The sequence below is a fragment of the Mesitornis unicolor genome, unplaced genomic scaffold (genome assembly GCF_000695765.1).
Source record: "Mesitornis unicolor isolate BGI_N332 unplaced genomic scaffold, ASM69576v1 scaffold9377, whole genome shotgun sequence".
Lineage (NCBI taxonomy): Eukaryota > Metazoa > Chordata > Aves > Mesitornithiformes > Mesitornithidae > Mesitornis > Mesitornis unicolor.
Window position 1 is genome coordinate 161,256 of NW_010195741.1, and position 13,751 is coordinate 175,006.

At 44.0% G+C, this 13,751-nt stretch overlaps 1 protein-coding gene across 1 annotated transcript in view; it reads left to right on the top strand.

Moving 5' to 3' along the window:
- Positions 1–13,751, top strand: part of LNX1 (ligand of numb-protein X 1, E3 ubiquitin protein ligase) — a 65,442-nt gene that overhangs the window by 47,505 nt on the left and 4,186 nt on the right. Inside the window, 3 exon segments of the mRNA XM_010188227.1 lie at positions 2,575–2,706; positions 7,763–7,940; positions 9,825–10,053. Of these exon segments, the coding sequence (XP_010186529.1) occupies positions 2,575–2,706; positions 7,763–7,940; positions 9,825–10,053 (539 nt within the window).

The window sequence follows — 13,751 nt, forward strand, 5'->3', positions numbered from 1 at the left end:
AGACTCATGTTTCCAAACAGCCAGGACTGCATTGCACTGATGTGAGCTCTATGAATCACATTTGCCTAATGTGAAATTCCCAGAACCTGTGTCTTTTTTTCATGTTTTTTCATCAATTATCATTTGCCTTTCCTGTTTCCATGTTATGCCAGAGAAAAACCATTATACTGAAGCCATAAGTGTTTTGCATTCACTTCTCACACAAAGGGATGTTTTACTGTGTCCTCTGATTTCCCAATAGTATCCTGCCTATTAAGACCTCAGCATGTGTCCCTCAATGTGTACATTGAGGTCTTCAAATTAGCGGTGGTGGAAGCTGCAAACACACCATTGGTTTCTTTAAAAACAGAACTAACATCCACTGAAAGTTGGTGGTGGCTTCTTAGGCCAAGAACAACTGGGAGAACATTGGATTTCTGTGGAATCTGATTAGTTTTGACTTCTAAGTAATGAATAATTGGGGCGAATATGATTCTTCAGGCCTTTAGCAATTATACATTAGTATATGTGAAGCAGTTGTTAATCAGTAGATTAGGTGTCTGGCTGTTTATAAGCTCAGTCACAAGAATGGAAATGAATAAAATGCATAAGTGCTAATTTGGAAAGAGCATGCAACGTAACACTTAGGAGTTTGCTGCTTCGCATTTGTCGCATCATCTTTAGTCATGACCTTGTGACAGATGTGGCACTTCTAATCTAAATAACGTGACATGGCACATCAGTTTTCCTTGAGAGTGACAAGAAAAAGATCAGTGGGCACTCATGTGAGCACATCAAGCTGAGCTGCAAGGCTTGAATGAGCCTTTGCTGGTCCCAGATGTTCACCCTCCTCTCTCCCTCTTTCCCCCTCCGCGGTTTGGAGCAGCTGCAATGGGCACATGAGGTTTATAATTACAGTTTTAACTGCTGTAGCTAGTTTCAGCTATTACTTGCATCCAGCCTTAAAGCTAACATAATTTTTTCAAGTCTTTCTTCAGCATAAAAAACAGAGAAGAAATTGTGGGATAAACAAGTGGTAAGAGGGAGGAAAGGAGGGGTGATCAGAGTGAAGCAGTAATTAATATTCTGATCAGTAGAAACATTAATGGGTTTTTATATGGAAGTACATAAATACAAAAGCTGGTCTTGTTGTTTGGATAACTTTCTAAAACACTCTGAACTTCTGAGAAATTACTTGACTGACCTAGAGACAAATGTGACATTGCAATGGAGACTCTTGTTGAACTTTTGCTAGTTGTTCTATGAGAATTAATCACATTTACAACCATCCTTTAAATAACCAACTTTGAGACTAACCATGTGGCAGCAGATGACTTTTAAACAGAAGTTGTGTAAGTTGTTAGTTTTGGAGAAAACTGGGTTTTCGTGGGGCTATGTGCCCTTAGGAGGTTTAGTCCCATATTGTTCAGTTCCATCTCAATCACATTACAAAAACCAGAGATCAGGGTGGTGGTTTCCATTCACCCAAGATACACGATTCTGCTTTTGAGCACCAGGTCAGTCCAGAGTCCAGGAATTAATATTCCATAAAAGCAGACCTGGTAATAATACCTCAAAAGCTATTTTGAAATATGTGTGTATGTACCAAATGACATATTATGAAGCTGTGGAGATTTGAGTTGCTTGTGAAAAAACTACCATCCCTCAAGACACTGTAACGAAATGTGCACAAAGCACAGGTTTTTTTAACTATAGTGACATTTTTCAAAAGCACTTTTTAACTCTCAGCTACTGCTATTGAATCCAGCTCCAGCAAAGACAAACCAAACTATAAAAACAAAAATCCCAGGGGCCTCCTCTGGCTTCTGTTAATTGTCTGCAGGAGATTTGATTTCAGTAGTGCAACTGGATCTGGGTTTGGTTTACAGCTGCTTGTTCCACACCAGCTTTCCTTGGAGCGACTCCGCAGCAGGCACGGCACATTGGTGTGCCAGCAAGTGAGTACAGAGGTCTGTCTGATGCCTTGGGACTGAGGTTCCAGAGAGCATCGAGCATCGCTTCTGCAGCCCCAGGGGACCAGACCTTCAGATGTGCTTGTGGGGGACTCCCTGTCAGATAGAGCAGTTCCTCAGTAATGAACTGTGAGAAAACAGGAGCCCCTCCTGCCTGCCTCAGCACCAGGGTCTTCAGTCTGGAGAGGAGGAGATTAGATTCATTTTTTTATCTTCTGAGTATGCTTCTATAGTGTATAGGTTATTTCTACACTTCTCTTCAGTGCATTATGTTGGTTTGCCCTTATAGCAGATATCTATGATTTACTCAGCTAAGCCTCACTCCTTCTCAGCTCTATCCTGGCACCACTGTTGTCTCGAACAGGTTCATGTGAACCTCACTGAGGGAAGAACAAAGTCATTTGCCAAATAAGACCTTTTCTTTCAGAATTTACACCAAATTTTCAAGATAAGTATTAAGTAGCTGGCAGTATTTTTTTTTAATGGACTTTCTTGACCTGAACTGATGCTGCTGCCTTACATCATTGCAACCATGTTAGCAGGAAATCCAAACCATGCTTAAACAGGACCCATGTTTTGTGAACACTCTGAGGCTGAAGCGCAGGGGTTTATTCTCCCGCAGGCCAGCGAGAAGCAGGTTCACTTCGTGGTGTCGCGGCAGACCCGGCAGCAGACCCCTGACATCTTGCAGGAGACGGGCTGGAGTTACGGCAGCTCCCAGCCCTGTCCCACCGAGAGGAACAGCCACGGCAAGGTGAGGGCACCAGCGCTCGCGCAGTTTCTCTGCTGTCTGTGGAACAGAGCACAGCACAGTGTCTCGGGGTGTTATCTCTGGTTTCTGTCACAAGAAGCAGCATGTCTTATTCTGCAGTGGAAACGTAAAAGCTGTGCTCTTTGTTACTTATACACTGCTTTTGCCCTGACTCTTGTCTGGGGTGGGAAGGGAAGGAGAAGGCAAAGGGGAGTGGTGAGGCAGGGGGCTGATGTGCACACAGTGTCCTGGGCACAGACATAGACAGCAGTCCCAGCCAGTGCAGGACAATGTGCTCCAACAAAATTAAGAGGCTTATCTGAAGTTTATCCAAAGTCTGCAAACAAAAAGCTTTCATATGCTGGCCTCAGAGATTTCCATAAGCTGCTTGAAAATTATGGTAATTATTCGTCTGTTGCTCATTTCTTAAGATATCCATGCTCTGACCCAGCTGGCAGTTTGGCAGCAGACAGCATCTGTGCTGACCGGTTTCTGCAGGGCTTTGGACCCAAAACATGTTGGCTCTGATCTGGCAGCACCCGGCACTCGCACAGGAGGGGGTTACAAGTTATCTGCAATGTACCTGGGTACATTGGGTGTTTGGTGCATTTAGATTTGCAATGTGCCCTCTGCATAAGGCAGAGAGACTCTTATGATCAAATGTATGAGGTTTTAAAGCAGAAACCATTGCAGAAAGAACTTTGAAAATACCTTTTCCTGAGTGTATTCAACATTACTCTTTTCACAGAACTATAGACAGAAGAAGGTATGTCCGGAATTTATTTCACTAAATTTAAAGTCATGTGGCTGGTTAATTTACTTTAATCACTCTGAGTGTCACCACTTATGCAAACTGTTGTGACCTGGTTCCCTGGCCACCGGTGCTGGGGGTGCATCAAGAAGGTGGATAAGCAGGTCTGGTTTAAATCCATCCTGCCTGATAGGCAGCCAGATGTGTCCTTAAAGGGACCTTTGAACTGAACTGGCTGTCAGGTTGGGCGCACAGCTGTCAGCCAGGAGACAAGCCTAGCTCTGCATTTTACAAATATTTAAAGATACCCAACCTTTGCAGTTTAGTTTTGTTTTCTTAAAAAAAAATGTTCAGTGGTTTTATCTGTTAAAAAGTATACTAATGTCTATTTATTTATTTTTACTTTTCCTTTTTCTCGAAGTCTCAATCACAGTTCTTGTTAGATGTGACTGGCTCAGCAGGAGTTAAATCAGAGAGCAAAGTCAATGCTCAGTAGCTACTACTCAGTAGCAAATAGTGCCCATTTAATCATGCATCTGCAAGGCATTACTTCCTAATGAAGTAATTATTTCCATAGGGAGATGTGTGGGACAGCAATTAGCTCTTGTTGCTACTGTATGGTTTGTAGTGATGCTCTTAGGACCTGCTAGCTCTACCATGTTGATCTGGTTGATTGTTACCACATTATTTGAGGACATGACTTGTCTTCCATACACTGCCCTAGATCCCCATTTTCTCTTCCTGTACCAAGAGGTGTTAGATTGGACTTCTTGGTAAATCTCCCCTTGTTTTGGGTAGCTGTGAGACTGAAGAACCAATGTGGACCTTGCAACTGTCCTTCAAAGATTAGTGAATCACTTTTTGTTGGATAGGCCATGGCTTTTAGGCAGATTTCCAGTTGGCCACAAGAGCTGGGTTCTACATAAGCACATGAGTGGGCATGCTGCTGTGGGCTTCTGCCCAGTGCCACTGTTTGGGCACCTTCCAAGGAAGGTCACAGCCAAATGCAGTAAATCCTGAGCTGTTCTTTGCTCCCTTTAGCTTTGTGTGTGTGCAGTGGAGGGCTTGTTTCTATTGCTCTGGCAATAGATCAGTAGATCAGTACAGCCTGTGGACATGATGAGCTTCAGGCACTGTAGGCTTTTGGTCTGATAAAATCATTACTGGAGAGTTATTTGCCCTTTTATAAGGTATAAGTGTGTCAGTTTGAATTTCTTTTGCTTTTTTGCTGAAAGTTTAGCAGAACATCATTTGCAATTCAAGATCTTTCAACACTAACCTTTGGCAGACTTAAAATGCTATTTGTTTTTTAAATAGACATTAGTGCAGGAGTAATGCTTGCAAGCCTAGGGCCTGCAAAGTGTCCCAGCGCATGCTCCTGCTCAAAACCAAGGCAATACTTGTTGGCCGCACTTTGTTGTCAAGGAAGTTTCCTATGGGTGCATGGTTTGACGAGCCTTCTACCTGCTGCAGTCAGTAAGCAGTAGAGCATGTATATATACATGGGCTGAAATCTGCTCTCAAGCCTTGGCTGTATTCAGTGCCAAGAATGAACTCTAGCTTCCAGCAGACATCTTGCACATACAATGGCTCAGGACCTGCTTTTGGCCAAGTTGTTGCCCTCACAACAGCCTGTGTCCATCGAGAAAGCACAAGGAGGCAGCTCTCTTCCAGGCCAATGTCAATGGCAGTCAGCCACACAGCCATCAAGGTGCTGGAGAAAGAGGAGGATGGTCTGTGGTGACCACATCCTTCTCTGGTGGTGGTAATGCTTGGGGTACGGTGTGCCGGGAGACTGCTCCTGCACAGGCCCTCGCTGAGCTGTTTTCCTGTGTACGGAGATAGGGGAGACACAGCCCAAAACTGTTCCCTGCTGATGCCTGGATTGCAGAAAAGAGAAGATGTCAGAAACATTTTCTTGTGCAGCCGAGGTTGTTGAGCCGGGCTGTAACGCATGAATGAGCTAGATTTGGTTTCTTTGAAGTCAGTGGGAGCTTTGCCATTAATTAAACAGCACTTGTTTTTAATTTGAACTGTTTTCTTACTCCTTTCTAACAAATTTTCTAGTACTTAAAACTGATCTATTGCCCTGTTGCTTGAGCAGGCAATGTTCTCTGACTATAGGACCAGGTTAGCCTTCAGGTGAAGCATATTTTCCAACCAGACACAGCTACGTCCTCTGTCTGCAAGACACGTGGCATAGTTTTGATGTTATGCTAATCTGCTGTAAATATTTATTTTACAGTAAAAATACAGAAAAGGAAAAAAAAAAAGAGGAGGATATGAAGTGTTATGTTCTTTTTCTCCTGATCTCCAAGGTCACTTAAAAATGACAGAAAGGGACAATTGTTTAGAAGAGAATGCATTGAAATGCAGTCACTGATAAACACTGCCTTTCAACTGGTTTACTCAGTATCAGTTGTACCTCCAAGAAAGCGCTACGTGTGTTTACTAAGAAAGGCTTTGCTTTCCTTTCATCACTGCCCTCGTCTCAGTCAAGTCACCGCAATTCCTTTCTATTTGCAAGCATGCAAAAAATGAGATGTGGAAGAGTAGCTTCAAAGGAAAACCGGTCCTACATGGTCGAGCATACAAGTACCAGCACTTTTATGATTCTTCATTGAAATGTAACAGGACAATTTGTTACCAAGCACTGCTTTGAAATGTTGTAAAACAACACATTGTAAGGCTACATTGTAAAACTCTCAGAAGTTTTTAGGTTCATTTGCAAGCCATAAGCTATGACTCTGACGCAGTGCCTGTGTTCCACATGGCTCAGATGTGGCATGTCCAAACAACTACCTCAGTCTGGTCCTGGTGACTATGAGAAGACCTTTTACACTGAGCTCCTCGTCTGTTTGTTCTTGGAGCTCTGTGGCAGCTGCTGTTCTTCTACTCAAGTGTCTGGGGATACTTTGCTAAGCTGCTTAGAGGTTCTGGGTTTTGTTGTCAATGTTGCACCACAGAAATCCTGATGTGAAGTTAGTTCCACAAAACACACCTTTAAAAAAAACCACAAAACAAAGACACAGCCTGCCCTACTCCAGTAAAAATTCCTTGCAGCTGTCTTCCCTTGTCCATCATCATCACTGCAGGAGCAGCTATGGACTTAACTCCTCTGCTTTCTGTGCCGCTGGCCCAGAAATTGAGGTGCAATGTCTCTATGGGATCTTGAATTTCTAATAGATTAATGTAGCTTCAAAATAGTTTTATGGATTGTTTTTGCATGTTTATAAATGTGAGGTCACACTTGTGATTGAGAAGGTTGGGGTTTTTTTTAACACACATTTGAAATGTATTCAGCAGCACACTATTATATCTACATATGAACTTGGAATGGATGGTGCTGTTCCTGCAAGAGGGGCAGGGATCCTCAGGAGTTGATGCCAAGAAGTACAGCTTATGAAATACTTAAGGAAATCAAAGCAATTAATGTTTAAACCCAGATTTTCTGGAGAAGCATCCTTGTCTCTCAAACTCTTCTGTAGGAACTGGATATGTTGCAAGCATGACATTTGGTTCACAGATTTTTGGGAGTTTGTGTTGCCTCTCCATCCCAAGGCTGCCTTTGAGTTTGTTTCACTCTCACTGATGCACTAATTTTTATTGCATGGTCAGTGGTGTGTATGTAACTTCCCCTGTTCAGGGAGAGGAATAAGGGGGTGACCATCCTCAGACTGTCCCAAAGTGGCCTTTTAAGCACAAGCACCCTAGACGTTACTAGCTCTTCACTCTATAAATGTCCTTTGCTTTTCCTGAACAGAAGCACATATTCTTTGAGTGTACTCCCACCAGTAACTCACACAGAAACATAGAAATCTGGAAGAGCAAATGAAGTGTCTGTCTTCTAATCTGTCACCAAGAGTTTCATTCCTTTAACCCAGGTGGACCATTTCTAATTAACTATACAGATGACATTCAGACTACAAGCAGCAAGATAAGAACTGTGACCTGACAGTCAAAGATATGAGGACCACTAGTGATATTAACATGAAGATTTTTTTTTTTTAAATCAGATTCCTTATTTAAATTTCAAAGCCCTGCTTCTATTAGTCTCAACGCTAAAACACTTCTGATTTTGGCAGGAACAGTGCCTGACTTGAACTGTTAAAGCACAGACGATCTTGGTGGTAGCTCTGACTCTGCAGATGCCTTAAGCCCCAGCAAGAGCCATGCCTGCCATCTGGCCAGGCATGACCAGTGCTCTGGTATTCCCTCACCGAATATTTATGTCAGTAGAAAATGCCTAAGCTGTCAAGGGGGTCCTCATGCCCACTGTGTTTGTTGTTGCTGTTTTCTCCATCACAGAGCACCCTTCACACTGTCACCTGTCATGAGAAGGTGGTGGTTGTCCGGAAAGATCACACAGAGTCGCTGGGAATGACTGTAGCAGGTGGAGCATCCAACCGGGAATGGGATTTGCCTATCTATGTGATGAGTGTTGAACCTGGAGGAGTTATCAGCAGAGATAACAGGATAAAAACAGGTAAAAAGAGGGGATTTTGAAAGCCTACTTTCATTCAAAGGCTTCCTTTGAAAAACAGAGGGATAGTGAAAGAGCATCATACCCTGACATCTTCAGCCAACTCATAGATTTTGGGATGTGTCAGATCAGAGGATCTCAAGTCAGCTACCAGAAAAGGTGTAATGTGCAGCAGTAACCATCTCTGTAAGTTGGGATGCAGGCATATTGTGGTAGGAAAAAGAATAAATAGTTTTTCACAGGAAAATAAGCTTGCACCACCATCTTCTAACTACTGAAATCTTCATTGTACAAGCTTCATGAGTTTTTAATGTAAATTTTTGTGCTTGTTTGTCATATCATTCATGGCTTTGAAAGAAATACAAAGGAGCAGAATTCTCATCACATATGAAGCAATGTTGGTGCCTTATGACTCAATATTGTGTCTGGAAACATTGGCTTCATAACTCTATTTGGCTTTTGATATATCAGAGTGATAAAATGAATAGCTTCTCCCTCTCTGCATCAGTAAACCCTGAGAGTAAGATGAGGAGCATATTTTGTCATTGAGTTTTGTGGGAATAGGTAGGCAGTAGAGGAACTGTGAAACTCAGTTTTCAGGATGTCACATTTCTGAGAGCCAGGTACTGCAGTACCCCACATCCAGCAGCCACACTCTTCCACGTCTCTTTGCCCTTCATCTTCTACACTCAGCTTCAGCCCGGCTGCTGCCCAGAAGCTGGAGGGAAATCCTAAGTGTGAGGGAAATGAAGACACCCAAAAGTGGGGCAGAATAGTCCAGTCAAGCCTGGGTCACAGAGCCCAGCATGTATGGAAACCTCCGCTTTGCAGGAGCTATGGCTGCTCATCAAAACCTGTGTAAGAACATGACAACAGGAGCAAACCAGCAGGTTTCCCCTTGCTTCCTGCTGGGAAATGACTGCCTCTCAGTGGGGTACATTTTCCAAAAAATATTCATCATGAGGCAGCACAGAAAATAGAGCCTAGTTAATTTGATAAAATTAGAAACAAATGAATACGTGATGTTATAACAGCGCCATAAGCCTCCACAGTTTAGAGCAGCCCTGGAGCTATTGTCTGTCTCATCAGGGCAGACCACAAGACAAGGTTAATGTTCACATCATGCTGCCTGGACCAACAGTGAATACACTCCCAGCCTGGAGCAGGCAAAGCACAGAGGGCACCCAGGGAAGCCCTGGCTTTGGACTGGGCCACAAAGGGTAGTGGAGCACTTGGCACTGTGGCTGCTTGTGTGGCTTTAATGATGTCTTTATTGCTCTCTGTGTAGTAATTGAGGTCATCTTTGCATTTTTCTCTGAAGCTGCTGTGCCTGCGTTATAAATAAGGCATACAGAAAGATGTTTTGGCTTGTGGCCATTTCAACAGGCATTAACATTTAAAATAATAACACATTATTCCACAAAGCAAACTATGAAAAGCCAGCTGGAGTGGCAGTCCTCAGCTTAGGGAGTTCTGGGGAAGAAAAAACCTTCAGCTTTCAGGTTTCAAGCTCAGGTTGAGTAGAAAAGACGATAACTGGAAGTGGGCTTGAGAGACCTGGGCGTGCATTAGTGCCTGTACCAAAGCTTGTTGGTACAGCAGGATCCCAGCTGTGCCATTTAGCTCCAGATGCAGTGCGTGACATGACAAGAAACCAGGACCAAAGCCTCCATCCAGCCCAGAGATGCTCCTGTGTACAGGATCTAGCCTCTTCTCTTATGCCTGGAGCATGTTCACTAGCATACGCTTCGCATCCACATTAAACGATAGGATTAACAAACAGCCTCATCAGGCAGCAAGGTTTTGGCTTTGATTTGCCTGTTTGTTGGGATGGGGAGGGGATCCTGGAAACACTTGCAGGGTTTTATCATGTTTTATTGGTCTCAGGTGACATCCTCCTGAACGTGAACGGGATTGACCTGACGGGGGTCAGCCGGAGCGAGGCTGTCGCCCTGCTGAAAAACACCAACTCCTCCATGGTGCTCAAAGCCCTGGAGATGAGAGCTTGTGAAGCCCAGGAGGAGCGGGGCCGCCTGCCACCCCCCGAGGCCATGCAGGCCACCTTTGAGAGCAGCGAGTGGTCACCTTCCTGGGTTATGTGGGTGGGGCTGCCACGGTAAGTACATAGATTGCATCCTATTGCTGAAGGGGAGTGGGAGGAAAGATTTATGTTTTCTGGCAATTCTTTCCTTTGGCTTGATTCATTGCACTGACATCTTAATTAAATCCAGGCTCTGTCGCAGGCTTGACTCTAAATACCTACCTTTTGTAAACGGTTATGTGTATGTGGAAAAATAGTCAGGGAAAGGATCCTGAATTGGTCAGTCTTGAAAACATATCTGGCACTCAGGGAACGAAAGGAAAAGCTTGCAGGACTATAGGAGCTTGATGAACTGGGGTCTGGGCTCGACCACCCTGCAGAAAGCGGAGCTACCCCTCCTGCAGCTCTCAAGCTGCACAGCCCTTCTCCTCAGCCAAATCCAGCTGAATTGTTTGACTTTGCCCAGATGTTGCAAAGTGCGTGCAGTTGGCCAGTATTCCTGAATGACCTCTTTTAACCCCACCCCTGACCAAAAGGAGTACATTTGTCATACACAGGAAGCAGCTGTGTTGTCATTTCAGTAAGGATAATAAAAGTCACATTGCATGTCTGTAAGTTCTCTCAAGCATGCTCAGTGCACGGTGTGTATACCTGCAGCTTCAGCGACATTTTGTAAAGCATTAAATGAGGGCATGTTCTGAATCTGTGAATATGTGAAGCTAGCATGGCACAGTTGAAATTTGTATTCAGTTTTAAGGAATGAGGAATTTAGCCTACAAGTTATTTTTGCCCATACTTCTAACCCTGGCAGCAGTTCAGAGTGTCGTCTTCTCTTTTAAGGGAGGGCACGACAACGGTCTGCAGAACAGGTGGGGGTTTCAGGCAGTTTCAGGACTTCTCTTCATTTCCCAGTCTCACATAGCATTTTAGATATTTTCCTTCTTTCTGTCTTGAGCCATTTTGAGCTCCTTCACCTTGCAGCAAGTTTTTGTGAGTGTGAGGGCCAGATGTTTGGAGGCTTGGTCTGAGGCTGATGATTGTGTAACATGTGCAGAAGGCAGGCTGTGCGCCTGTCACCCACAGATGAAAGGTTCCTCCTCTAGTGGAGAGGACTATGTCCTGTGAAAGAAAAGCAGTAGAAAGAAGAAGAGGAAAAAGGGAGATGAAGGCCAGAGCTCCACAGTACTGCAGGCTTGCACCCATGGTTTGAAGCTTGGAAAGAAAGGGTGCTTTTCCCATTTTAAAAGCAAGTCTCTAAGCTCAGTCTATTCCCCTGCTCTGAAGGCTGCAGGTGTGAAGCCATTTCCACTGCTTTGGTCTGAAGGAAAATCAGCCCCAGTGTCAGCAAGGCTGAAGATAGGAGCTTCATTGTAACCCTGTTCCCAGCTGCGACCTCACGCACAATGCACAGCGTGGCCCTTCTCCCTCAAAGAAGAGCAGGGGATTGGTATGCAGAGCTGGTACACTGCTCTGAACATCAGACTAAGGCAGGGACAAGCACTGATTAGATGTGATATTAACGGAGGGGTACTCCATCCTTGTTAGTAGCTGTTGGTTTAGCAGAGGTGTGAGGATTGGGTTTGGGTTTGCTCATTAGTATTATCAGACTCTTCCTCACCACGAGTGCACTTACCCTCTTACTCTTGAACTGATTCTCCAGGGCCCACACCAGACATCTGGAAGTCCTTCAGTGAGTTCTCTCACTGGGATGTGTATCACAATAACTCATTTCCCTCCAGGCTGAGCATTTAACCTTTTCCTATCTGGATTTCTATTTGCTCTTGACAAGGATCACATCTCACTAGATCTCAAGATACCACCAGCAGTTTCACAAGATTTTCCAGGCTGTTAGAGGAAATTATTCTCGGTTCAATTAGATGTCTGACAAGTCCATCTTGGCCAAGGTGCCTGATGGGCAATTATGGGGCAAGATGGTAAAGATTCAACCACCTTAATTAAAACCAGTTACCAGAGGGACTGCTTCAAGATAGGTGAGTCTAGAAACGTTTGGTACAGCTGATGGAAAAGTCAAAATCATGATTATACAGAATCATGCAAGGTATTTAGGAAGATGGGCAGACCTACAGAAGGAAAACTGAACAAATAGAAAAGGCAGTAAAACTAGGCCAGGAACAGACAATTGAACAGAGAGGCAGCTGGATGGTGGATTCTTTAAATTCCGTCAAGAAGGGAAAGTTGTGGCTCTAGACAAACTGTGGCAGTGCAGTGTGAGCATCCATTCACAGGAAGCAAGGCAGGGAATGTGGAGGCAGCCTGACACCACAGGTTGAAGGGGGATGCTCAGGCACAGGAAACACAGTGTCTTTCTTTCCATGTTACAAAAACATGGAGTTTTGATGAAAATCCTGTGAAGAGATGAGCTAAAGACTAAAAGATGCCTACAGACCTCTGACTATGATGGATGAAGTAGAAAACAGGCTGACTTTAATAACAACTACACAATTAAGAATACTTTTGTCACCTTTGAGGCTGGTGTACTGTAAATACTTAATTCTCTGTGCTAGTGTAGAACTTGCCCCTTTCCCAAGGACTGCATACATGTTACAGAGATGGGCACAGACAAGAGGCACAAATATTGAGAGTTAGGGAATTCTCTTGTTTTCATGGAGCAAGTCAATAGCAGCAGAATCAGAAAGGTTATCTGACTCCTCGTGCCAACACTCAAAGCCTTGGAAAAGCCATGTTGCATAATTTACATTTGTGGATCTTGCTTAAATTGTGGCCCTTTTCTTGTGAGATCTTAAAATTGGCCTCGGTCACTCTTATATTGCTTGCTAGTACATAAAAAACTCCTCTGTTCTTTCTGTAGTACAATCCAGTGTGTGGCGGTTATAAAATAGGCGCACAAGTGCATCTGACGTGTCAAAACTTGGACCGCATGCAAGCGGAGGGGTGGTGAGCTGGGCGTGGGGAGGAGGCAGTGATGCAGGACCTCAAGTATTCCTACCCAAAGACTTATTTCAGGGTAGCTAATCTAGTTGTTTGCTGCTGAGAAAGACAGGTCTCCTTTATTGTTGGAGGGAAATGTTGTTGTGAAGCATGCCCAGAGGAAATAATGTGGAGCAGCTGGTGAAAAGCGTTTCTCCAGCCCCATGATGTTTTTCCTACCCTTGCTTGTATTCCTGCTTTCTTTGCTCTCTTCATATTTCCTTCCCTCAGCTAGCACTTAAAAATACTTTATAGATCATCTTGTCATAACATTTACAAACATTAGTACTTCACAGGAGTGCTTTTCTTCATCCACAAAGTGAGATGAGAAAGACAGGAGGTGGCCAAATGCATTCTGCAAACTTGGGGTAGAACTGGATGTAAAACATGGAATTAGGACAGAAACTCCCCCAAATTAACTCCCATCTGGACTGTAGGGCTCTGGGAGTAATTCTTGAGTATTACTGTACTCCACTGCCAGTCATCTACTGCAACAGGGCAGGGGGAGGGGTGATGCCTTTCATACCTGTTATTGCTGAAGTCCCCCTGAAGTTGGGCTGGTTTTCGTTCCCAGAGCATTAGGCTACTACACTTTGCAAAAAGCAGCAGTGAACCGTACATTTAACTACTTGAAGACAGGCATTTTAAAATTCCTCTTGCATCAGTAACTGATGCTCGGTTGTAGCATTTCTTATGACAGGACCCTGTGTCTAGACACTGCTTATTCTCAAGTCTTGAATCTGAGGCAAGTTCACACATAAATTACTCCTTGTCCTCAGCTTTTGGAGCATTCACAAACAGAGGCAGTAGAGTGCGAGCTGCTC